This window comes from Ranitomeya imitator, chromosome 2 (assembly GCF_032444005.1).
Source record: "Ranitomeya imitator isolate aRanImi1 chromosome 2, aRanImi1.pri, whole genome shotgun sequence".
Classification (NCBI taxonomy): domain Eukaryota; kingdom Metazoa; phylum Chordata; class Amphibia; order Anura; family Dendrobatidae; genus Ranitomeya; species Ranitomeya imitator.
In genome coordinates, this window is record NC_091283.1 from 55991947 (window position 1) to 56018639 (window position 26693).

Genomic DNA, 26693 nt, shown 5'->3' on the forward strand with positions numbered 1-26693 from the left:
ATCAAATATGGTGCAATTTGCGTCAAATATTTATAGCATAATCATTTCAATTTTTTTTATCAAATGTTGCATTTAAAATGATAATGTAGCCACAATTTACTCTAACACCACCTTTTCAGTATGGTAGTACATATCCCAATGTTAGTGTCAAATCTCACAAGTGAATGCTGAATTTTTGCACCTAATGAAACTTTTTTGTAAAATATGTTAACTGGTAGATACCCCAATGGTAAAAAAGAGATTAGGAGACCAACGAGTCAGATGTTGCACTTTAAATGTAGAATTTTTGTGCAAATTGTGACTTGTTGTTAATTGTTAAAAATGGATATATTACATACATTTTTTTTTCTCCAAGATGGCCGTGACCGGTCTAGAATATCTGACGTTTGTGTAGAAATACAATCTACCGTATATACAGTACAGACCTAAAGTTTGGACACACCTTCTCATTTAAAGACTTTTCTGTATTTTCATGATTATGAAAATTGTAAATTCACACTGAAGGCATCAAAACTATGAATTAACACCTGTGGAATTATATACTTAACAAAAAAGTGTGAAACAACTGAAAATATGTCTTATATTCTAGGTTCTTCAAAGTAGCCACCTTTTGCATTAATGACTGCTTTGCACACTCTTGGCATTCTCTTGATGAGCTTCAAGAGGTAGTCACCAAGAATGGTCTTCCAACAATCTTGAAGGAGTTCCCAGAGATGCTTAGCACTTGTTGACCCTTTTGCCTTCACTCTGCAGTCCAGCTCACCCCAATCCATCTCGATTGGGTTCAGGTCTGGTGACTGTGGAGGCCAGGTCATCTGGCGTAGCCCCCCATCACTCTCCTTCTTGGTCAAATAGCCCTTACACAGCCTGGAGGTGTGTTTGGGGTCATTGTCCTGTTGAAAAATAAATGATGGTCCAACTAAACACAAACCGGATAGGATAGCATGCCGCTGCAAGATGCTGTGGTAGCCATGCTGGTTCAGTATGCCTTCAATTTTGAATAAATCCCCAACACTGTCACCAGCAAAGCACCCCCACACCATCACACCTCCTCCTCCATGCTTCACGGTGTGAACCAGGCATGTAGAGTCCATCAGTTCACCTTTTCTGCGTCGCACAAAGACACGGTGGTTGGAACCAAAGATCTCAAATTTGGATTCATCAGACCAAAGCACAGATTTCCACTGGTCTAATGTCCATTCCTTGTGTTCTTTAGCCCAAACAAGTCTCTTCTGCTTGTTGCCTGTCCTTAGCAGTGGTTTCCTAGCAGCTATTTTACCATGAAGGCCTGCTGCACAAAGTCTCCTCTTAACAGTTGTTGTAGAGATGTGTCTGCTGCTAGAACTCTGTGTGGCATTGGCCTGGTCTCTAATCTGAGCTGCTGTTAGCCTGCGATTTCTGAGGCTGGTGACTCGGATAAACTTATCCTCAGAAGCAGAGGTGACTCTTGGTCTTCCTTTCCTGGGACGGTCCTCATGTGAGCCAGTTTCTTTGTAGCGCTTGATGGTTTTTGCAACTGCACTTGGGGACACTTTCAAAGTTTTCCCAATTTTTCGGACTGACTGACCTTCATTTCTTAAAGTAATGATGGCCACTTGTTTTTCTTTACTTAGCTGCTCTTTTCTTGCCATAATATAAATTCTAACAGTCTATTCAGTAGGACTATCAGCTGTGTATCCACCAGACTTCTGCACAACACAACTGATGGTCCCAACCCCATTTATAAGGCAAGAAATCCCACTAATTAAGCCTGACAGGGCACACCTGTGAAGTGAAAACCATTCCCGGTGACTACCTCTTGAAGCTCATCAAGAGAATGCCAAGAGTGTGCAAAGCAGTCATCAAAGCAAAAGGTGGCTACTTTGAAGAGCCTAGAATATAATACATAATTTCAGTTGTTGCACACTTTTTTAAGTATATAATTCAACATGTGTTAATTCATAGTTTTGATGCCTTCAGTGTGAATGTACAATTTTAATAGTCATGAAAATACAGAAAAAGTTTACATGAGAAGGTGTGTCCAAACTTTTGGTCTGTACTGTATATATAGCATTTCTTGCCAAAAAGTTAATCAGTGAGTGAAGGTATTAAAAAGGGTGACATATCAATGACAAGGAAAGTGTCACAAATTGCTCAACATTTTAGGAACTAATACAGATGTATCTTCCAGTGTTCCGAAACAGCGGCAATAACCGGCCCAGCGCTAGAGCGCAACCTAGTGGACAAATGTCCAAATAGCAAAAATAGGCAAAGATCAATCCCAAAAATGACTTATTTTCACAGTTGTAAAAACCTTTCTTTAGCCCCAATTCTTATTCCATTCACGTATTAATTATTCCTTTCCAACATCCTACACAAAAGAGAACGGCTTAAAACCTACTTATTGCAGTATGAGCAATATTTGGTGCTTTCCGGTAACTTCTTGTGGTCATAGGAAACAGTTTTGACCATTTCTTGCATTTTCATGGCTTTGTGCAAAGTTCACTTGAACATTTGGCATTCTTGTGCAAGAATAATGAGATATTTGGACATTATGGCTGAATGTTGGCTCAGTAATTGTTTATCTGTTGTTCTAAGGGAGAATACTTACAGACTCAATGCTACAATCATGCAGGCCTTGGTTACAGCAGGGATTTGGCAGTGCCCACACCTGGGTATCCTATGGTCCTGTGCAGGGAGGGAGTCTGGCCATGGATGCTCAGTCGGCTCCCTAACACTAATCATTAATTGAGGGCAATGTGAAGCCAGCATTAATGTGGGACAGTTTACTGGGGACAAGCTGGGGGCACTGCTTTCTATCTCCGCTAATGCAGCAGGGACAGGTGTCTCTGGTGCCAATGTAGTAGAGCTAACAAGGTGATGTAACAGAGTTGAAATCGGTGAGGAGAAACCGGTGTAGTAAAGCTGAGATAGTGATGGAGCAGAGTTGACTCCGTGAAGACAAAATGAGTATAGCAGAGTTGAGTGTTCAACAATGGCTCTATGTAGCAGATCTGCCATTGCAAAGTAGCAGTGTTGATAAAACGGAAACTCAAGTAGCAGTACGAGAACTATGGCAGCAGTGAGAAGGTTTCCAACACTGTGTAGAGGCAGTAAGCCAAGTACCTGAATACTCAGGTGACGACCAGCTGCATGAGCTGGGTGACGTCTCTGGGGCAGAGGACGGAGGAAACAGTGATCATTGCTGGAGCAGGACACGTTACCCTTCCTTAAATTATAACTATTAGTGATGAGTGAACATGCTTTGATAAGGTGTTATCTGAGCATGCTCATGTGCTGAGTGTCTTCGGCGCGCTGGAATAATATGTTGGGAGTCCCTGCTGCTGCATGTTTCGCGGCTGTTCGACAGCCACAACATATGCAGGAATTGCCTTAAAGCCGCAAGACATGCAGGCACGGGGACTAGAACATGTTTTTCGAGCACGCTGAAGACACTCGGTTAGCGCCAGAGCATGCTGAGATAACACCTTATCCGAGCACGTTCACTCATCACTAATAACTATTCAATACAGTTCTGACCATGATGTGAACATTTATTTAATGGCCATCCTTTGTACCCATAGGTGTATTATTTATTTTACCGATATGACAGGCTCCTAGTGAAGCACTAGCCCAAAAACAGATAGTGCTATTAAATACTTATAGTGCCTCCTGATGGTCTTTCGATTCCCTTTCCAACCATCCTTACGTAGTGTCCAATACTGGTGAGAATCTGCCACTTTTAGTGCATGAAATAATTCTGCCGCCGGAGGATCCAGCTGATAGGACTGAGCTACTGAGCATGTGTGACCGCCAGCGCCGGACACATTAGGTGGACGTTCTGAGAAGGAATCAAAAGAACAGCAGAGGGCGCCATAACAAGAATGGAACCGCAAAATCCAGGTAAGTGATATTTGCTTGGAGCACATCCCCTTCATATAGAAGTATAATGACACCGATCACTGAAAACAACAACTTACAGTATTACATGAACTAATATTTATTTTGACAAACATACTGCATAGACATCAGAGATGGGAAAAATAAAGGGTTAAATACTCCTGGTTACAAAGCATACAATAAATTAATGAACAGGTACAGATCATGTGATGAACAGCTTCAGTCCATAATTCATTACAAAATACAAATAAAAAACAACATACAAATCTTACTGAGCAGCTCCGGTCCACACGACCATTCCTGTCCATGTACCCTTTTAGTGCATATTTTTGGCCCCCCTTCATGAGCCAGAAAGCAGAGACGTTCTTAGGGTATGTGCACACGTTGCGGATTTCCTGCGGATCCGCAGCATTGTTTGCGGTGCAGAAACCCTGCAGATCCACAAGTGATTTACAGTACAATGTAAATCAATGGTAAAAAAAAAAAATGCTGTGCACATGGTGCGGAATATTCGGTGCGGAAACACTGCGGATTAAAAGAAGTAGCATGTCACTTCTTTTTTGCGGATCTGCAGCGTTTTTGTACCCATTCCACTATAGAAATCCGCAGGGGTAAAAAAACGCAAGAAATCCGCAGTAAATCCGCACAAAAAAAACACGTCAAATCCGCACCTGCGTTTTCTGCCAAGAGATGCAGAATCCGCACCAGAAATTCCTAAGCCTAATCCGCAACGTGTGCACGTAGCCTTAGCAGGACTGGCAAAAATTCAGGGGTCCTCCTGGGTGATAGCAGAAGAGGGGCCGCTGACCACCCCTCAGATGAAGACTGATAGGATGGATGGACGGGGCCATCTGTTTGGATGACAGTAAAGCCCAGAGGTGGAAAAAGGCTACAGTTTATGGAGTCCATTTGGCTCAAGTTTCTTTTAAATAAAAAAACAAAAACTTGCCTAATGCTACTACCTCCTTATAGTAACACTAGCGGGTGAGTGCTGGTTATTAGGTATCCACAGGGGGCAGAAATAAAATGGCCTGAATTGTTTGCCACCGGATGTGGTAGTCACCGACCATTAGAATTTGAAGGACCCTGGTCCAGCGGCTATGTTGGTAGTCCATGGCCACTCATCCCGAGCCTTGCGGACCTGCTCCTACCTGCCAGTATTCTCGGGGTCTCTTCTGACTATTAGGCCCAGCGTGACATACGGGGATGCCGGCTGGTAGCAGGAGGTTCACTGGGCTCTATCCTCATGGCCACGGCCCGGGTCCTGCTAATCATTTTGCCCAACTCTCACCAGCTATAGATTTGCTTTTTATGTATTAGGAAATAAAACAGACCTGCTCCCCGCCGCCTCTGGATCTGACCACGTTGTCTGCAGATACCCAGCAGCCATGATATATAGAACGATGACCACGTAACTTAACGAGGCAACAAAGGTAAATAATTTAAAAGGTAAATTGTTCGCGTTACTGCTTTTCATTTTAGGTCCATCACAATCAAATCACATCTGTTTTTATTTCTGAAGCTTCTAAAAAATATTAAAAAAAATTACTGCTACTTTATATTAGTACTGAAGACCATAAGACTCAAGGACTGCGACCATAAGACTCAAGGACTGCGTGTTTGGAGGCCGTAGTGACCCGGTCCCATGAACGGGACCAAAAGATGTAGCTTCTGAAGATTTAATTTTCTTTTTTTACAGGCTGAAGTGTTAAATCACCAGATTATTTGGGACTGAAGCATTGGGAGTCATACTGTTGACCGTAGGAATTAATCAGCACTAATTTTCCATAGGCGGTCATACACATTAGATCAAAATTTGCCCAACCTGATTGTTTTTGGTGTGACCGACGGACCATCGCATGTTTATTACAAGGTCAGATGACACACGGTAGCAAATATATATATATATATATATATATATAAAATATTATATATATATATATATATATATATATATATATATATATATATATAAAGATTTGGCATATTGAATCAATATGCCCAATTTCTTTTGTCTTCAAAATAAATAATTAGTGGAGAAAGGGTGAATTTGATGGACCTAGGTCTTTTTTTTAACCTATACAACTATGTAAGAGGCCATTATAAGGGTCTGGCAGCAGCTTACTACCCTCTCCCCAGTGAGAATGCATGTATGCTCAGCCAGACTGAGCGTGCCTGTGTATGCGGGAGGGAGAGATAGCTGTTGCCAATTAAATATTTGACCGACATCTATTGACTACTTAAATCAGGCAAGAATATAAAAGCAGCAATGTGATTGGTTCTCTGGACTGATTTTTATAAACCTTCCCTCAAAGTAATTGCCCGGGAGAACCTATAAAACAACTATTGCTCCCTACCAAATTTCACAAACCATCTCAGGATACAGACAAACTACATGTATGTGGTACTTTTCGACAAAATTGTGCAAAACACTGATACATATCATTTTGGAATGTCACCACTTAGCAATAATTTACTGTCAACATTCTGAGAGCAACACTCAGACATGATAAAAAGCAACTAAAAAGTATAAAATCTTCCCTTTTTTATCACAAATTTAAAAAAGAAGGTGCTATTTACTAATATTATTGACTAAGCTTCTTCCGGAATAACTTGCTGGAATCTTATACAGGGGGAAATGCAGAAGATATATCAGCACTGACTTTTTTACAGCAGATTAGACACTTTCTTTTGTACTCAGTTTCCCTGCAGCGCCTCCGCAGGTGAAATTAAGTATTGCTCAGTAATCACTACAATCAATGGTCTGGGTCTTCTGAAGCGACAGATACTCTTTAGAGCCATTTTTTCCCTACTTGCTAATAGATCAGGCTTCTGAAAAGGGAGTTGGATTAATGCCCATAATAAAGGAGCTGAACTAATTCTCTCTTCTCCCCAGACCATAAACCAAGGAAAGTCGAGCATACCCAATTTTTGCCACCCAATTTGGATCTCTGTCACGGAGGTATTCTCTACTTAATGGGAGATTTCCATGGGTGCAATATTAGGGATTCATATGACTCAGATCTTGTATAGAGCCATACTATGGCACTGCGCGTCAGACCCCATTCAAATGAATGGTAGCAAAGGCAGGGGTATACACCTGTCTGCCCAATTACTACCTAGCAGATTAACAAGAACAGAATATATACTTAGTTATCTAGTCTAATTTTCAGACATGGCACATAAATATGTATTATGGTGAGAAATGACCTGGTAAGATTATTGCGGTAGTGTAAAACATACTGTAAGTGGAACATCTAAAAGCAAAATAATACACTAGGAAATAATCCACACATAATATGTCAAGTTCAGTCCAACAGGAGCTATAATCCACATATTCTAGAAGGGATTTTATAACTATGTCCCATATGTCAGGCAGTGTGAGGATGTAAGAAAATAACCCTAATTCCTGCTTCGAATTTGGCGCCACTCTGGTGGTCACCTCCAGTGCATCATTCACGTGACCGCTGCAGGCAGTCAATGGTCTCAGCAGAAATGCTACCAAGAAACCAGCCAGTGATTAGCTGCAGTTGTCAAGTGAATGATGTAAAGCATCTAAGGGCCGGCAGGGATCACCAGAGAGGAGGCTAATGAAAGATTTTCATAAAATCCTAGAAGTCCCCTTCTAATGTAAACCTAATATAACATAATGACTTGTGGTCTCACAATCTCCTTGAAAAGAAAAGTTCAGGAGAACGTTACGTGGGATAGGAGACATGTTTACTGAGATTACCAGGGTGGTGTCCCTTTCATTCGCACCCTCGGTGCTGGGTACAACATGAGTCTGGGTTATCGGTTGATGGAAGAATAGCTTGGTTGGTTCCCGGTAGTCAGTGGTCTTTTAGGCTCTTTGTTACTCAGAGTGGGGTTTGAGGTCTCCAGAATGGGCTCTTGGTCTTCTTGGTCAGGGAGATGGGGGAGGTAGAAGAGATCAGTGAGTCCATGGAGGTCCGCGGCCTTGTGGAAAGTCTGGAGGAGGAGCAGCATGGCCATAAGTCCGAGTAAGAGGTAGACTGTGGAGGAAAACACAACGTAAGACAAGATCTAATGGACAAACAGGGACAGAGGTTAAAGACTTGAGCAGATGGTCACATCCTCAGAATAATAAATGACTGACGGTTAATAACCCAAATAAACATGGTCTCTGATACAAATCTTATGTCAACAGAGATTGGAATAATCTGGGGCAAAATTAACATGGTTCCAGGGGGTGTAATCATGACAAGGCCCCAGAGGGGTCCTTGCTGCCGCATGTCCCCAGAGGGGTCCTTGCTGCCGCATGTCCCCAGAGGGGTCCTTGCTGCCGCATGTCCCCAGAGGGGTCCTTGCTGCCGCACGTCCCCAGAGGGGTCCTTGCTGCCGCACGTCCCCAGAGGGGTCCTTGCTGCCGCACGTCCCCAGAGGGGTCCTTACTGCCACATAGCCATCCGAAACCAGTAGCACTCCCCAGTTTAGTCCTCTTCACATGAGCAGTAAGGAGCAGCAAATAAGTGAAGCAGCCTTCACAGGGTCCATACATCCGTCTCATGAGAAGCAGTGCAGCCTGTGCCAATAACACTTTCCACCCTTACATTGCTCCTTGCACGGCCCAGTGCCTGTGTAAATGGAGTAAGGCAAGGTTTCAGCAGCATCTCCAGCAGGGGCCGGGGGTAATTACTCTGGGTAGGCCGTCTGTATAGGGAAGATGTCTATCGCTGGCTGATATGAAAACCTTGTTCAAAGTTTGCCTGTGGGCTCATAGTAATCAACTTATGTCTCTGGGAGTAATCCACTACCAGACACTTCTAACAGAAGCGGATATCCCATGGGAACAAAGGATCGGACATGTTGAAAAGGAAACCTAGCTTCTCCCTCCCATAAAGTAACACTGATATACTCAGATGCTGTCCATGCACATAGCCATGCTGTAATAATCCGAGGTGCTCCGTCGTTATACAAAAGCCACTGAAAGTCCTAATAGTAGAAGGGAATTTGTCGGCACTCACCACATCGTGGAAACAAATCTTCTTTATTATCTCATAGCAAGCAATAGAATCAGGTGGGATAGTACAGGCGCACACCGGCAGGCTACGCAGTTTCATGTCTACTGACACCTCTACAGGCCGACACTCTATACCTGATTTTTATTGCATGCTATGAGATAATAAAGAAGATTTTTTCACCGTCTTCTTCACTTCTACTATTTGGGACTTGAAAACCAATATCCACCATCCTTTCTTTCCCCAACATCTGCTGTTGAGAGAAATTCGGGACACCTCCATATGCATAAAATAAAAGTTGTTGGGTGTAGCAAAGTTGGATTATGTTGGACAATTGGCTGGAGCTACCAAATTGCAGATCCCCACCCCTTACCACCACACATGACGTTCCTGTCCCATTTGCTTATACAGTGGGCCATACACGAGGTAGCTGCCGGCCAAATGTTCATTCAGCAGACACTTGTCTCTCCCGACTCCCCCTTACACATGGCCGGGCAGAGGGTTCCTGTGTATGGGGGACGTAGGAGAGACGGTGGTCAGGACTTAGCTCTCCTGATCCCTCCATATCATGTTTGTCCTTCCGTCCCCCAATATTATCTGTCGGGGGGAGAGTCGGGTGGGTTAGGCCTAGTTTTCTCCAATGTGTTTGGGGCTTTGAGGGTAAAGTGCCCGCAGGGTATTCCTTACATATGGCCGTACAGACTTCCGGTTACTCCAGATGGGCTTGATACACTGTATACTATAACTATTGATAAACAATGGACACCGGAGTCACAGTTTGCTTTGTCTCCCACATGAATGACCCAAGTAAATCAGATCAGGTCACGATAAACTGTAGGAACAAAGGAAAAGACGAATAAGAGGGGCCGTAAACTATAGATAGCTGTTGGCTGAACCATTGTTTGCCGTCTCTCCACACAAAGGAGAACTCGCTCCACCACTCACTATCGGGCTCTGAAATCGGGCGCGCCGGATCGTTCTCTTTTACAATAACACCAGTTTTGCATAGGAGCTGCAGACACAAAATGGTACAAGCTTTTTAGTGAACGCCATTAGTAAAGTTGCTCCATGCCAATTTGGGGCAGCACTTTTCTGTTGCCTAAAGGGAAACCTTTAACTACCAATACTTACAAGCTACAGACACTTTGTACAGCTGCCGGAGCCCCTGGTCCTCCTGCTCCCCGGGGACGTAGTCTCCAAGCCCAATAGTGCAAAGCGAGATGAAACAAAAGTAAAAGGCGTCCAGGAAAGTCCAGGAACTTTCTATGGAGCTAAATATGGCGGATGGGACCACCAGGAAGAAAACCAGCACTGCCAACGCCATGATGACAAAATGAACCCTTGTGACCTTCTTACGGTCGAAGCCTCCGTGCAGCTGGAAGTAGAGGATGGGCTGGTAGGTAAATGTGGCCATGAGGCGCTGGACGGCCGCACTGAGCACCAGCATCGTGAATGGGACGCCAATCAGAGCATAGAAGATGCAGAACGCCTTCCCGGAGTCTGTGAGTGGCGTGGTGTACCCATAACCTGGAAAGAAAGAGCAAGAAATGGATCAGTCATTAGGCTGCGTACACACTACACCAGCATTACCGGCAGAGGCGGCCATGTACACCACCCCCTGTAATATACAGCCTGGGAAAGCATCCATTACATCAAGCTGGAAAATGTGGACAACTTCTGGTCTGCAGGCGTCAAATATGTGAGGGAAAATTAAAGCCCAAGGTTGTATGAGGGCGAACACTGAAAATATAGAGACTGGTCACAGTGACTGACTTTGCACATAGTTTTTTCGTCCTGTCAGCAGGTACTTGGCTCATCATATGATCTACTTCCTCATGGAAACTTTCAGCATTAAGCACTCTAATTGAGTTTCTGTTTAAGTCAGGGGTGTCAAACTGCATTCCTCGAGGGCTGCAAACAGGTCATGTTTTCAGGATTTCCTTGTACTGCACAGGTGATAATTTAATCACCAACTCATTATTTGTGTAGGTGATTAAATTATCACCTGTGCAGTATAAGGAAATCCTGAAAACATGACCTGTTTGCAGCCCTCGAGGAATGCAGGTTGACACCCCTGGTTTAAGTGGTTTTGCAGCTTGCTATATGCAGAAGTGACAAGTTACACAGATCGCTAGATAATGTGGCACCGGGCTCTGGGTGCAACGGTGGCACAGGGGCGTCTGAGCTGAGGTGTCGCCGGGGGCATCTGAGCTAGGGTAGAACCGGGGGGCATCTGAGCTAAGGTGGCACCAGAGTCTGGAGGCGACTAAATGAAGATAACTGGCATGGAGGGGCATTTTTAACATCCGGATAGTCACAGACCACAGTAGGTAATCCTTCCTCATGCACAGGGCTGATCTTGGTAGTTAGATCATGGATAGATCTTTGAGTCTATGGTCACCTTCACCACCTTTCCCATAGACTCCTGAGGACAGACAGACTGCGGCGTTGTACGCAGTCTAAATTTCCAATGAAGGGTCCATAGACCGCAGTAGCCCCTACGTTTGTATGTATTGCTCTAAGTTTTAGAGGTTTTCTTTGCACTTGTTATAGAATTCATAAGAATACATTGTTCCACCGCATGTCATATTGTGGAGGCAAAGCCAATGTGTCTTCATGGTCATTGTACGTGATAAATGAATGAAGCTGTCATGTACACGGACCCTTAGACCAGTTTTACATGAATGTATTGCATCCGTACGTCACCTGGACCCCTGTGCTGCTACATAGGATCATAAGATGACAAGTTTGGTTTGGTAGGTCCGTGAGACATGTTGGTGTTAAGTCCGTATGTGATACAGCTAGACTTTACATATCCCGTACATAAGAGGTTGTAGCTTTGTGCAGACCTCCCCCATATCCTAGTGCCCATAAAACACCTTTGTGACCAGTGTCCTAATCTCACAGCTCAGCACAAAACGCCAAATATCCAGTCCCTAAGAACGAATAGAAATGGATTTACTCTGTACACAGAGCGAGGCTTGTTCTACCAGATCCCCCGTACTCCGGACTAGTCGCACATGAAAGACCAAACCCATCACTGTATTGTATCATACGTTCATTCGATTATATCATTGGGTTTAATGAGCGTCTCGCCGCTGTGCATTTATGTAATGGCGGAGATTAGTACTGAGGGATTAGTCACGTATATACAGCAAAATCAAGAACTGGGAAATATACGACTATTTGTGTAGAGATCATATGGACGGCCATTGGCAGAGCGACCCGGTGCCCATACACATTAGACAATTCTGGCCTCCAATCCAAAATGATCCCAATTCTCTAGGAAACAGATGTTGGAAAAAAATGGAATAACACATGTTAGATACACCTAATCCTTCACCCTCAGGCCGGGGTCACACTAGAGAGTTTTACGGACGTATGAGAGGCGCAAAAACTACGCATTGCACACGGACCAATGATTGTCTATGGGGCAGCTCCCATCTGCCATATATTTCTCAGCCGTATTTTGCGTTTGTCAGCGTATTGCGAAAAAAATCCGCCAATGAAATTCTATGGGGGCGAGAAAAATACGGATTACACACGGACCAACAGTGTGACTTGCGAGAAATACGCAGCGGTGTCCTAGAGAAAGCTGGAAATTCAGTGCGGTGTACAGTAAAATCACACTGACAGGTTAGAATAGAACAGATCAAATAAATGTCTACACATGACCCTTAGACAATTATACAGTAGATAGAGATATAGATAGATAGATATATATATATATATATATATATATATATATATATATATATATATATATATATATATATATTCTACTATATAATTGTTTAAGGGTCACTTTCCGTATTTCTGTCACGGTTATTCATTCGCTGATTGGTCTCGCCAGCTGCCTGTCATGGCTGCCGCAACCAATCAGCGACGGGCACAGTCCGGAAGAAAATGGCCGCTCCTTACTCCCCGCTGTCAGTGCCTGTCGCCCGCATATTCCCCTCCGGTCACCGCTAACACAGGGTTAATGCCGGCGGTAACGGACCGCGTTATGCCGCGGGTAACGCACTCCGTTACCGCCGCTATTAACTCTGTGTGTCCCCAACTTTTTACTATTGACGCTGCCTATGCGGCATCAATAGTAAAAAATGTAATGTTAAAAATAATAATAAAAAAAAAACCTGCTATACTCACCCTCTGTAGTCCTCTGAGCCGCTCACGCCGGCCGCCATCTTCCGTTGCAGGTTCCGGTGGCAAAGATGGTATGGGAGAAGGACCTGCCATGACGTCACGGTCATGTGACTGTGACGTCATCACAGGTCCTGCGCTCATACCAACCCTGGGACCGGAAGCTGCCGTGGACTACAATGGGCCCTCGGAAAGGTGAGTATGTGTTTATTTTTTAACCTGTGACAAATCTGGCTGGGCAATATACTACGTGGCTGGGCAATATACTACGTGGCCCTGTGCTGTATACTACGTCGCTGGGCAATATACTACGTGGCTGGGCAATACAGGTCCTTCTCAAAAAATTAGCATATAGTGTTAAATTTCATTATTTACCATAATGTAATGATTACAATTAAACTTTCATATATTATAGATTCATTATCCACCAACTGAAATTTGTCAGGTCTTTTATTGTTTTAATACTGATGATTTTGGCATACAACTCCTGATAACCCAAAAAACCTGTCTCAATAAATTAGCATATCAAGAAAAGGTTCTCTAAACGACCTATTACCCTAATCTTCTGAATCAACTAATTAACTCTAAACACATGCAAAAGATACCTGAGGCTTTTATAAACTCCCTGCCTGGTTCATTACTCAAAACCCCCATCATGGGTAAGACTAGCGACCTGACAGATGTCAAGAAGGCCATCATTGACACCCTCAAGCAAGAGGGTAAGACCCAGAAAGAAATTTCTCAACAAATAGGCTGTTCCCAGAGTGCTGTATCAAGGCACCTCAATGGTAAGTCTGTTGGAAGGAAACAATGTGGCAGAAAACGCTGTACAACTAGAAGAGGAGACCGGACCCTGAGGAAGATTGTGGAGAAGGACCGATTCCAGACCTTGGGGAACCTGAGGAAGCAGTGGACTGAGTCTGGTGTGGAAACATCCAGAGCCACCGTGCACAGGCGTGTGTAGGAAATGGGCTACAGGTGCCGCATTCCCCAGGTAAAGCCACTTTTGAACCATAAACAGCGGCAGAGGCGCCTGACCTGGGCTACAGAGGAGCAGCACTGGACTGTTGCTAAGTGGTCCCAAGTACTTTTTTCTGATGAAAGCAAATTTTGCATGTCATTCGGAAATCAAGGTGCCAGAGTCTGGAGGAAGACTGGGGAGAAGGAAATGCCAAAATGCCTGAAGTCCAGTGTCAAGTACCCACAGTCAGTGATGGTGTGGGGTGCCATGTCAGCTGCTGGTGTTGGTCCACTGTGTTTCATCAAGGGCAGGGTCAATGCAGCTAGCTATCAGGAGATTTTGGAGCACTTCATGCTTCCATCGGCTGAAATGCTTTATGGAGATGAAGATTTCATTTTTCAGCACGACCTGGCACCTGCTCACAGTGCCAAAACCACTGGTAAATGGTTTACTGACCATGGTATTACTGTGCTCAATTGGCCTGCCAACTCTCCTGACCTGAACCCCATAGAGAATCTGTGGGATATTGTGAAGAGAAAGTTGAGAGACGCAAGACCCAACACTCTGGATGAGCTTAAGGCCGCTATTGAAGCATCCTGGGCCTCCATAACATCTCAGCAGTGTCACAGGCTGATTGCCTCCATGCCACGCCGCATTGAAGCAGTCATTTCTGCCAAAGGATTCCCGACCAAGTATTGAGTGCATAACTGAACATTATTATTTGTTGGTTTTTTTGTTTGTTATTAAAAAACACTTTTATTTGATTGGATGGGTGAAATATGCTAATTTATTGAGACAGGTTTTTTGGGTTATCAGGAGTTGTATGCCAAAATCATCAGTATTAAAACAATAAAAGACCTGACAAATTTCAGTTGGTGGATAATGAATCTATAATATATGAAAGTTTAATTGTAATCATTACATTATGGTAAATAATGAAATTTAACACTATATGCTAATTTTTTGAGAAGGACCTGTATACTACGTGGCTGGGCAATATACTACGTGGCTGGGCAATATACTACGTGGGCTGTGCAATATACTACGTGGACATGCATATTCTAGAATACCCGATGCGTCATACTACGTGGGCCACCATCTAATTATATATATATATATATATATATATATATATATATATATATATATATATATATATATATATATACACACATATATATATATACATACACACACCTATATTTATCTATTTATATTTAATACAGCGCTAGATAGCATAATAGCCGGTAATTCAATTGGTAGCTTTTGCCATCTCCTTATCAAACCCGACAGTACAGTAAACCATTTCATATCCCTTATTTTTTTGCATATTCCTCACTAATAACGTTAGTAGAGTCTGTGTGCAAAATTTGGGGGCTCTAGCTTTTAAAATAAATGGTTAATTCACGGAAAAAACTGGCATGGGCTCCCGCGCAATTTTCTCCAGAGTGGGAAAGCCAGTGACTCTCCATTATTAACCAGGCTTAATGTCACCTTAGAATAGCAAGGTGACATTAACCCTTCATTACCCCATATCCCACCGCTACATGGTAAGAGAGTGGTCAAGTGCCAGAATAGTAGCATCTTCCAGATGTTCCTTTTCTGGGGTGGCTTGTGGCAGATGTTTTTAGCCAGGGGCGGGCCAATAACCATGGACCCTCTCCAGGCTATTAATATCTGCCCTCAGTCACTGGCTTTTCCACTCTGGCGGAGAAAATTGTGCGGGAGCCCACGCCAGTTTTTTCCGTGAATTAAAATAAAGGGTTAACAGCTAGAGCCCCCAAATTTTGCACACAGACTCTAATAACATTAGTGAGGAATATGCAAAAAAAAAAAAGGGGATATGAAATGGTTTACTGTATGTCACCATGTCTCATATCCTGTTGGGTTTGGGTAGGAGATAGCAAAAGCCGGCTGAATTACCGGCTCTTAAGCTATCTAGCGCTATATATATATATATATATATATATATATATATATATATATATATATATATATATATATATATATATATATATATATACCGTATATACTCGAGTATAAGCCGACCCGAGTATAAGCCGACCCCCCTAATTTTGCCACAAAAAACTGGGAAAACTTATTGACTCGAGTATAAGCCTAGGGTGGAAATGCAGCATTTACCGGTGAATTTCAACAATAAAAATAGATCATTATTTCCCCATAGCTGTGCCATATAGTGCTCTGCACCGTTCATATTTCCCCATAGGTGTGAACCATATAGTGCTCTGCACCGTTCATTGTGCCCCCTAGCTGTGCCATATACGGTGCTCTGCACCGTTCATTGTGCCCCATAGATGTTCCATATACGGTGCTCTGCACCGTTCACTGTGCCCCATAGCTGTGCCATATACGGTGCTCTGCACCGTTCACTGTGCCCCATAGCTGTGCTGTGCCATATACGGTGCTCTGCACCGTTCACTGTGCCCCATAGCTGTGCTGTGCCATATACGGTGCTCTGCACCGTTCACTGTGCCCCATAGCTGTGCTGTGCCATATACGGTGCTCTGCACCGTTCACTGTGCCATATACGGTGCTCTGCACCGTTCACTGTGCCCCATAGCTGTGCTGTGCCATATACGGTGCTCTGCACCGTTCACTGTGCCCCATAGATGTTCCACATAAATTTGTGCCGCCGCTGCCGCAATAAAGAAAAAAAACCACATACTCACCTCCCTTGATTGCAGCTCCCGGCGTCTCGTTCCGGCGCCTCCATCTTCCCGGCGTCTCTGCTCTGACTGATCAGGCAGAGGGCGCCGCGCACACTATATGCGTCATCGCGCCCTCTGCCTGAACAGTCAGAGCGCAGAGGCGCCGGCCGGGAAGATGGATCGGCGCCCGGCGGCTGGAACGAGGACAGGTGAATATGCTATACTCACCTAGTCCTGGCGATCCTCGCGCTGTCCCCTCCTGTCTTCGGTGCCGCAGCTTCTTTCTCTATCAGCGGTCACCGGCACCGCTGATTAGAGAAATGAATAAGCGGCTCCGCCCCTATGGGAGGTGGAGCCGCTTATTCATTTCTGTAATGAGCGGTCCCACGTGACCGCTGATAGAGAGGAAGAAACTGCAGCGCCGAAGCCCGTGGGACGGCAGGGACAGCGCGAGGATCGCAGGGACTAGGTAAGTATACCTCAGCGCCCTCACCCCCTCACCCGCCGACCCCACCGCTACCGTGACTCGAGTATAAGCCGAGGGGGGCACTTTCAGCCCAAAAATTTGGGCTGAAAATCTCGGCTTATACTCGAGTATATACGGTATATATATATATATATATATATATATATATATATATATATATATATATATATATATATATATATATATATATATATATATATATATATATATATACACACACACACACATACACACACACACTGTAAATATGTTTTCACGAATATTTGAGCCCATGGATTCATTATATGTCCATTTTGCAGGCCTGCGAGAAAAAAAAACGCAGTACGGATGCCATACGGAGGATGACATGCGTAAAATACGCAGACACACCCTGCCTACGGATGACATACGGATCACGGTTTTGGGATCATTTCTGCATATTACACATGTAAATAACGGACCGTATTTCCCTACACTGAGTGTGACGCCGGCCTCAGGGTATACAGTCATGGCCAAAAGTATTGACACCCCTGCAATTCTGTCAGATAATACTCAGTTTCTTCCTGAAAATGATTGCAAACACAAATTATTTGGTATTATTATCTTCATTTAATTTATCTTAAATGAAAAAACACAAAAAGAATTGTCCTAAAGCCAAATTGGATATAATTCCAAACCAAACATAAAAAAGGGGGTGGACAAAAGTATTGGCACTGTTCGAAAAATCATGTGATGCTTCTCTAATTTGTGTAATTAACAGCACCTGTAACTTACCTGTGGCACCTAACAGGTGTTGGCAATAACTAAATCACACTTGCAGCCAGTTGACATGGATTAAAGTTGACTCAACCTCTGTCCTGTGTCCTTGTTTGCTCCACATTGAGCATGGAGAAAAGAAAGAAGACAAAAGAACTGTCTGAGGACTTGAGAAACCAAATTGTGAGGAAGCATGAGCAATCTCAAGGCTACAAGTCCATCTCCAAAGACCTGAACGTTCCTGTGTCTACCGTGCGCAGTGTCATCCAGAAGTTTAAAGCCCATGGCACTGTGGCTAACCTCCCTAGATGTGGACGGAAAAGAAAAATTGACAAGAGATTTCAACGCAAGATTGTGCGGATGTTGGATAAAGAACCTCGACTAACATCCAAACAAGTTCAAGCTGCCCTGCAGTCCGAGGGTACAACAGTGTCAACCCGTACTATCCGTCGGCGTCTGAATGAAAAGGGACTGTATGGTAGGAGACCCAGGAAGACCCCGAGACATAAAAAAGCCAGGCTGGAGTTTGCCAAAACTTACCTGAAAAAGCCTAATACGCTTTGGAAGAATGTTCTCTGGTCAGATGAGATAAAAGTAGAGCTTTTTGGGCAAAGGCATCAACAGAGTTTACAGAAGAAAAAAAGAGGCATTCAAAGAAAAGAACACGGTCCCTACAGTCAAACATGGCAGAGGTTCCCTGATGTTTTGGGGGTGCTTTGCTGCCTCTGGCACAGGACTGCTTGACCGTGTGCATGGCATTATGAAGTCTGAAGACTACCAACAAATTTTGCAGCATAATGTAGGGCCCAGTGTGAGAAAGCTGGGTCTCTCTCAGAGGTCATGGGTCTTCCAGCAGGACAATGACCCAAAACACACTTCAAAAAGCACTAGAAAATGGTTTGAGAGAAAGCACTGGAAACTTCTATGGTGGCCAGCAATGAGTCCAGACCTGAATCCCATAGAACACCTGTGGAGAGATCTAAAATGGCAGTTTGGAGAAGGCAGCCTTCAAATATCAGGGACCTGGAGCAGTTTGCCAAAGAAGAATGGTCTAAAATTCCAGCAGAGCATTGTAAAAAAACTCAGTGATGGTTACCGGAAGCGATTGGTCGCAGTTATTTTGGCTAAAGGTTGTGCAACCAAGTATTAGGCTGAGGGTGCCAATACTTTTGTCTGGCCCATTTTTGGAGTTTTGTGTGAAATGATCAATGTTTTGCTTCATTAATTTTTGTGTTTTTTCATTTAAGACAAATTAAATGAAGATAATACCAAATAATTTGTGTTTGCAATCATTTTCAGGAAGAAACTGAGTATTATCTGACAGAATTGCAGGGGTGTCAATACTTTTGGCCATGACTGTATATGACAGCAGAGGTGTCCGGCAGTAGGGTCTTACATTGTCCCCTTGAAAAACATACGCACGCTCAGCCAATCCAGGCATGCATGAGCATGGTGGAGTGGACACTACAGGAATGCCTTACCCTGAGAAGAAGCAATGGAAAGAACAGTTCAATTAAAAAAAAAAAAATAAAAAAAAAATTGTTGGGTATTTTAAGGCTGCGGATTTCCAGTCTTGAGTTTGCTGGTGGGAATTTCTCGATGTAACAGTACTGGTAAAGTGATATTACCAAGTCTCATTCACACTGCTTAAAAAAGCATTAATATTGACCTGAAAATGTGCCATGGACTATTGCTGCTGAAATTTACGAGGTCACGGTGCTGTATTGTAGTGCACGCAGCCATAATGGCCCCGAGAGGGGAATTTTTGTTATTCCTCTAAAGTGCAGTAGTTGGAATAAGGTTGAACTTGTAGGACCTGTGTGTTATGTAAACAGCGATGAACCTGAGCGACTAGGAATGAGGACTAACCGCAAGGGGTGATGTGATAGACAAAGATCAGCATGTGAGGCATGTCTGCAATCTACCCACTAGATACAAGAAAATCCACAACAGGTGGATGAAAAAGCTGCAGGACGTCCTGTTATATCCTCATTATAATGTCCCCAGAGCAGGAGAAGCCGGCAGCTGCGATTCTCAGCCCATCTCAAACATTAGTCCAGGGTGTGATCAAATAATGGAGTCACTATAGATAAATGGCGCACACAGGGGAAGCTTAAGGCTATGTGCACACGTCAGTATTTTCTAGCAGAAATTTCCTGATAAGAACGGACATTTCTGCCAGAAATACAAATGCGTTTTTTGCGTTTTTGATGCGTTTTTTGAGTCAAAAACTAATTAATGAACATGCTGCTTTTTTTTTTATCTCAATGCATTTTTTTTGCGGAAAAAAACGCATCATATGCACAAAAATTGCAGAATGCATTCTAAATGATAGGATGCATATGTGGGCGTTTTTTACGCGTTTTTATCGAAAAAAACCCTGAATGTGTGCTAAACAAGTGTCTTTGGAATGCTCAAAAAAATCTGTTTGAGTCCCCACGGCTGCATTTCTCACAGCTGTTTGACAGATGCATGTAAAGAAGCTGCGGAGACACCATCACGTGTTTCTCAACGCAGTGATTCCAGAACACGTGATGGTGTCTCCGCGGTGTTGGATGTTTTGGTCTCCCCGAGGCCAATCATCTGTGCCTTTACAGCGTTTTTACTAGGCACTGCTCCTAATAGCCAGATTCCTACTCCACACTGATGAGGGGCAAAAACCCCAAAACAGCTGTCTGTGGATGGATACCATGCTTGGCATAGGTGGCTTTCCTTCATAGGATGCTGCCCTTCCCGTGGTTGTTCCTTCCCGGGGAAAGGCCTGGCTATTCACTGCTTGCGTCGAGAAACACGTGATGGTGTCTCCGCAGCTTCTTTACATGCATCTGCATATTTCCCATAAGGGATGGGGGCAGTGTTCTGGAATCACTGCGTTGAGAAACACGTGATGGTGTCTCCGCGGTGTTGGATGTTTTGGTCTCCCCGAGGCCAATCATCTGTGCCTTTACAGCTGTTTGACAGTCGCAACCCATGCAGAGATTGCCTGTTTGTTAGCTCCGTATAACCCCGCCACCACAACTGATTGGCAGATTTCTGTGTACACTGTGCATAGGCAGAAAGCTGCCAATTAGTGGTGTGGGTGGGGTTATGCAAAGCTCAGCATTCAGAGAACTGTTAGATCTGCGGCAGATAGAACTGATATTTTATCAAAACTGCAGCAAGCAGCCCAGTAAGTGGCACATCACTGGAATCAGGATCTCTGCCTCTACATCATGCTTCTCTCAGTTAGGGGAGCGAAAACCTGGTGAAAAATTCCCTTTAAAATACTAGTGTCTTCTTTACTAAAGAGTCCTTTGCAGCAGCGTCCAGGTGCTAACTTTACCCCTGCACCCACCCTATGCTCCAGAAGTCAGACACTTTATGAGCAAGAGTAATACAATGAGCCCTTGGGGTGATAAGAAGTAAATGAGCCATTGTCCATCCAGCCGATTTCAAAACTGTAAACAGACTAAAGGCGGTCAAAGACGCCGATATTGGTAAGATTGGATGACGGTCTAATACAGGGGCCTCCAACGGCCGATCCTTGCGTGCAGCAGGGGGGAATAAGTTGCTCCCAGAGGGGTCTGGCAGCGGCTCTCTCAGAGAACTCAGGAGCGATTGGCAGAGCCAACCATCACCGTGTATGGCGGAGTCCACAGAGATTGCTGTTGGCCAAATGATTGTTCAGCGGACAGCTCCGCGTGGGTCTTAGGGCACTATCTGAAACCCAGCCTTGGACACCAAGACCTACTATCTGCGGAGTAGGTTTGAAAAGGCCCAATATTAGGTTGGGGTCTCATGCTGCGGCTGCTGCTTTTGGCCGAATCTTTGCCCCTAGGGGGCGGCCAACAGCCCTAAGATTTATCTGCAGAATCACGTTTCCATACAACATGGATTTGGACAGAATAATGTGAGAACTCAGCCTAAGGGTATGTGCACACGATGCGGATTTTGCTGCGGATCCGCAATGTTTCTGCAGTTGCGGATCCGCAGCAGTTTCCCATGAGTTTACAGTACAATGTAAACCTATGGGAAACGAAATCCGCAGTGCCCATGCTGCGGAAAAAAATGCGCGGAAACGCAGCGTTTTATTTTCCGCAGCATGTCAATCCTTTGTGCGGGATCCGTAGCGTTTTTACACCTGCTCCAATAGAAAACTGCAGATGTAAAACCGCAGCGGAATCCGCAATAGAAACCGCGATAAATCCGCAGGAAAAACCGCAGCGGTTTTGCACTGCAGATTTATCAAATCCGCTGCGGAAAAATCCGCAGAGGAGCTTTCTACGTGTGCACATACCCTTAGGCTACGTGAGACGCTACTGGGTCTGTATACAGCACCTATGGGTGCAGGGGCTATTGGACAAAAAAGCAGCGTCTTGGAAGCAAAACGGATGAGAATAGCGCATGCTGCAATTTTTTTGATCGTCCATATGGAAAATGTGGTGCAGTAAATTGACTTTCATTTGTCCATGTGCAGAAAGCACACTGACCAGGAATAGCAGATAGCTCCTATACCCGTTCGGATGAGCGCACAAAGCAGCGTACGTCCCAGTCACCTCCACAATGGACAGATGTGTGCAGCCCGTGACAACACATGATCATCTGAACACAGCCTTAGAGAGAAGAACTGGTTTCAGTCATCACATGCAGGTGTGTGGATTTTCACACTCGTGCCCGTCGGGTGGGTGTATTTTCCACTCACATGTAGCATATGCTTTGCAGAGTTCATCGCTTCCATATCCTGTCTACATTGTTAAATGGTTTACAGTGGAAACCAGTAAATGGCACCGCCAGCTGGGACAAATAGTAAATGGTTGCGGTGCGGTGGAAGAGCTTGGAGAAATTGATGAAGCACCTAGTACAGAGTTACTGAATGTGAGGGACTGGGGGAACCACCATAGATCAGACAGTGGGGCAATGTACGAGGCGGCAGAGCCTGGTTCCTAATATCACAACTTCAACTGTTGTCTTTCCATTGTAATAAGTTACCTGAAACCCAAGCCCAGCCCCATGTACACATAGACGTGGGCAGAGGCCGACATGGCCGCGCAGTGATGGTAAACACCGCAGGCTTACAGCGGTTTAACAATTAACTGGTTGAACGTCAGCATAATGTAAAGCTGCATTTACATCGTGAAACAAGTGTTCCTAAACTTTACAATAATCCGGCAGTGTAAAACAGAATAGCGATTAGCCGATGAGTGATCAAAACACACGTTCGTCGGGTGAAATGATTTTTAAGCATGCTTAAAAAATCATACCTCTTGGCAGCATATCATTCTGTGTAAATAAATAAGACTTGTGCTGCCGAGAACAATGGCAGCTTGTGTGCACTAAAGGATGTATTACAGATCGTTCCGTCCACATTGTTTTGCCTGTGTAAACAGGCTTTTAAAGTTGCACGACCTTTCAGACTGAATCACGGAATGTGATAAAGAACTGATTTGGCCATGTTAGAACTTTTTATACAATACATACGTTCCACAATCTTTCCTTGGAAGAAGATTCCTAAGATCACTGCCTGGTGTAATTGAATATAGATGGTCAGGGTGGACGACTGTAATGGTCAATATAGACTATGGCTGCATCGGCAATATGATCACAGTCACACAATCATTCACTCAACCATAAACCTACTTCTATCTAATACGGTCACCACTAAATTCTATTGAGTTTGATCCACATCTTCATGTATACTTGCATCCATTCTGGTTGGAATCAGCATCTGACCCTCAGATCCGCAATCATTTAAACGCTCAAGCACAAACAATAGTAAGTGAAGAATAAAAGCTCTAATCAGGCAAGAATTGGCCACGTGTAGAGAGTCAAAAGTGGCCATGTACCTTAAGGCCCACATACACCTTAGACCAAAGTTGGACCAAATGGAAGAGTTCATCCAAATCAATCATTCATCATTTTGGTCCTTCAAATGTCAAGCCAACGAGTAACGTTCTTAGTCGTCCAAAGGATGGATTGGGCTGGTGTGATATTTTCATACGACTATCATCAATGACAATGTGCATGTGTTAGTTGTTCGGAAAGCTAAAGATCTGCTATTTCACTTAATCCACTCCACCGATAATCGAACATTTTTGTTTGCTATACATCTAAAATAGATGGCTTCATCTGAAAGATATTTGTACAATGTGCATGGTACAGTCATGTAAAGCAAGATGACAAATATCATCTAGTGTGTATGGGGGCCCTAGATAGCTATACGCTAAATGCTCCTTCAGTCGGCATCTATTCCTCCTCACCCCCAGTCACATATACACTTGGCCGGGCATGCATGTGTTCACAATGTGAAAAGGAGAATAAGTCACTGCCAGGCTCCATTGGCAGATACGTATCTTCCATGAGAACAAAAATTTGAGAAAGTTGAAATCTAAGGATTGGTGAAGAGCTGGGACACCTCCATTCATGTGGTCCTGACAAAACATCCATGTTTGGCAATGTTTAGGTGTAAACCCCAACTTTTTCAGAAACTCCTTCCAGTCATCAGTTAAACATATGTACTAATTTGGATACGGGCATGGGTAATTGTTGGACCTATATCTTTGCCAAATCTTCAATAAGGAACCATCGACACGCCCATAGATATAGAAGGCACAGCTCAAATCCTACGCTAATGGTTTTGACACTTCATATTAGAGTAAAGTCAGCAAAAAGTAATGTGGGAATTATGGGGTTACACCTTATTTAAGGATGGAATGGAGATTACTTTAAGCATGCCATCATACATCCATTACTTAAAAAACCATCCCTCGACCAAAACTGTGCCGCTAATTATAGACCTGTCTCTAATCTTCCCTTCATCTCTAAACTCCTCGAACGCCTGGTCCACTCCCGTCTTACTCGCTATCTCTCAGATAACTCTCTTCTCGACCCTCTTCAATCTGGTTTCCGCTCTTTACACTCTACTGAAACTGCCCTCACTAAAGTCTCTAATGACCTACTAACAGCTAAATCTAATGGTCACTACTCCATGCTAATTCTCTTGGATCTCTCTGCAGCATTTGATACTGTGGATCATCAGCTCCTCCTCACTATGCTCCGCTCCATCGGCCTCAAGGACACCGTTCTCTCCTGGTTCTCCTCCTATCTCTCTGACCGATCCTTCACTGTATGTTTCGCTGGTTCCTCCTCCTCTCACCTTCCCCTTACTGTTGGGGTTCCTCAAGGATCAGTCCTAGGCCCCCTCCTCTTCTCTTTGTATACTGCCCCTATTGGACAAACAATCAGTAGATTTGGCTTCCAGTACCATCTCTATGCTGACGACACCCAACTATACACTTCTTCTCCTGATCTCACGCCTGCCTTATTAGAAAACACCAGTGATTGTCTTACCGCTGTCTCTAGCATCATGTCCTCCCTCTATCTGAAACTAAACCTGTCAAAAACTGAACTCCTCGTGTTTTCTCCCTCTACTAACCTACCTTTGCCTGACATTGCCATCTCCGTTTGCGGTTCCACCATTACTCCAAAGCAACATGCCCGCTGCCTTGGGGTCATCCTTGATTCTGACCTTTCATTCACCCCCCACATCCGATCACTGGCTCGCTCTTCTTACCTGCATCTCAAAAACATTTCTAGAATTCGCCCTTTTCTTACTTTCGACTCTGCAAAAACTCTTACTGTTTCACTTATTCATTCTCGTCTGGACTATTGTAACTCTCTACTAATCGGCCTCCCTCTTACCAAACTCTCCCCGCTCCAATCTGTCCTGAATGCTGCTGCCAGGATCATATTCCTCACCAACCGTTACACCGATGCCTCTACCTTGTGCCAGTCATTACACTGGTTACCCATCCACTCAAGAATCCAGTACAAAACTACTACCCTCATCCACAAAGCACTCCATGGCTCAGCACCACCCTACATCTCCTCTCTGGTCTCAGTCTACCACCCTACCCGTGCCCTCCGCTCCGCTGATGACCTCAGGTTAGCATCCTCAATAATCAGAACCTCCCACTCCCGTCTCCAAGACTTTACACGTGCTGCGCCGATTCTTTGGAATGCACTACCTAGGATAATACGATTAATCCCCAATCCCCACAGTTTTAAGCGTGCCCTAAAAACTCATTTGTTCAGACTGGCCTACCGCCTCAATGCATTAACCTAACGATCCCTGTGTGGCCTATATTAAAAAAAAAAAAAAAATTAATTAACTGGTTCATGCAGCTTTACATGAACACCCAAGCCTTACACTATGGCTGGTCCGAATAACTATAGCAATTGTTACCATCCACCTCTCGTGTCTCCCCTTTTCCTCATAGTTTGTAAGCTTGCGAGCAGGGCCCTCACTCCTCTTGGTATCTGTTTTGAACTGTATTTCTGTTATGCTGTAATGTCTATTGTATGTACAAATCCCCTCTATAATTTGTAAAGCGCTGCGGAATATGTTGGCGCTATATAAATAAAAATTATTATTATTATTATTATTATTACTTGGGATCAAATTCTGTTTTTTTCCTTTTCTTACAATATATTGGTCTCATGGAGATAGCCAGGCGAGGGGCATTTTTTATTATGTGTCTTCTTTGCAGTATGTAGATGTGGAGACTGCAGATTATTCCATTGTATATGTAAACAGCGTGTACATCACATGGATTTATAGTGAACTACGCTGACCCTTCTGTTCTCACCACTATGTAATATGTTTACAAGCCGAGTGAGTTGCTGACCCATGATCGGGCCCGGAGCCAAGACACACAGATGTCAATGTGGGGGCCCAGCAATAGAAGGAGCACAGTCAAGGCTTTCAGTACTCCCGGTGATGCGGAAATCGGAGAACGCCAAGCTGATGGACATACTGTACACAAACTATCTGTGTCATTGGCTAGTACAAGGAGTCTACTAAA

At 44.0% G+C, this 26693-nt stretch overlaps 1 protein-coding gene across 1 annotated transcript in view; it reads right to left on the bottom strand.

Moving 5' to 3' along the window:
• Positions 1–5836: 5836 nt before the first annotated feature.
• KCNK6 (potassium two pore domain channel subfamily K member 6) overlaps positions 5837–26693 on the bottom strand; it is a 29400-nt gene continuing 8543 nt past the window's right edge. The window contains exons 3-4 of the mRNA XM_069746783.1: positions 9990–10385; positions 5837–7892 (exon numbers count right to left, since the gene is read on the bottom strand). Of these exons, the coding sequence (XP_069602884.1) occupies positions 7669–7892; positions 9990–10385 (620 nt within the window). The 3' untranslated portion in view covers positions 5837–7668. The remainder of the gene's footprint in view (positions 7893–9989; positions 10386–26693) is intronic.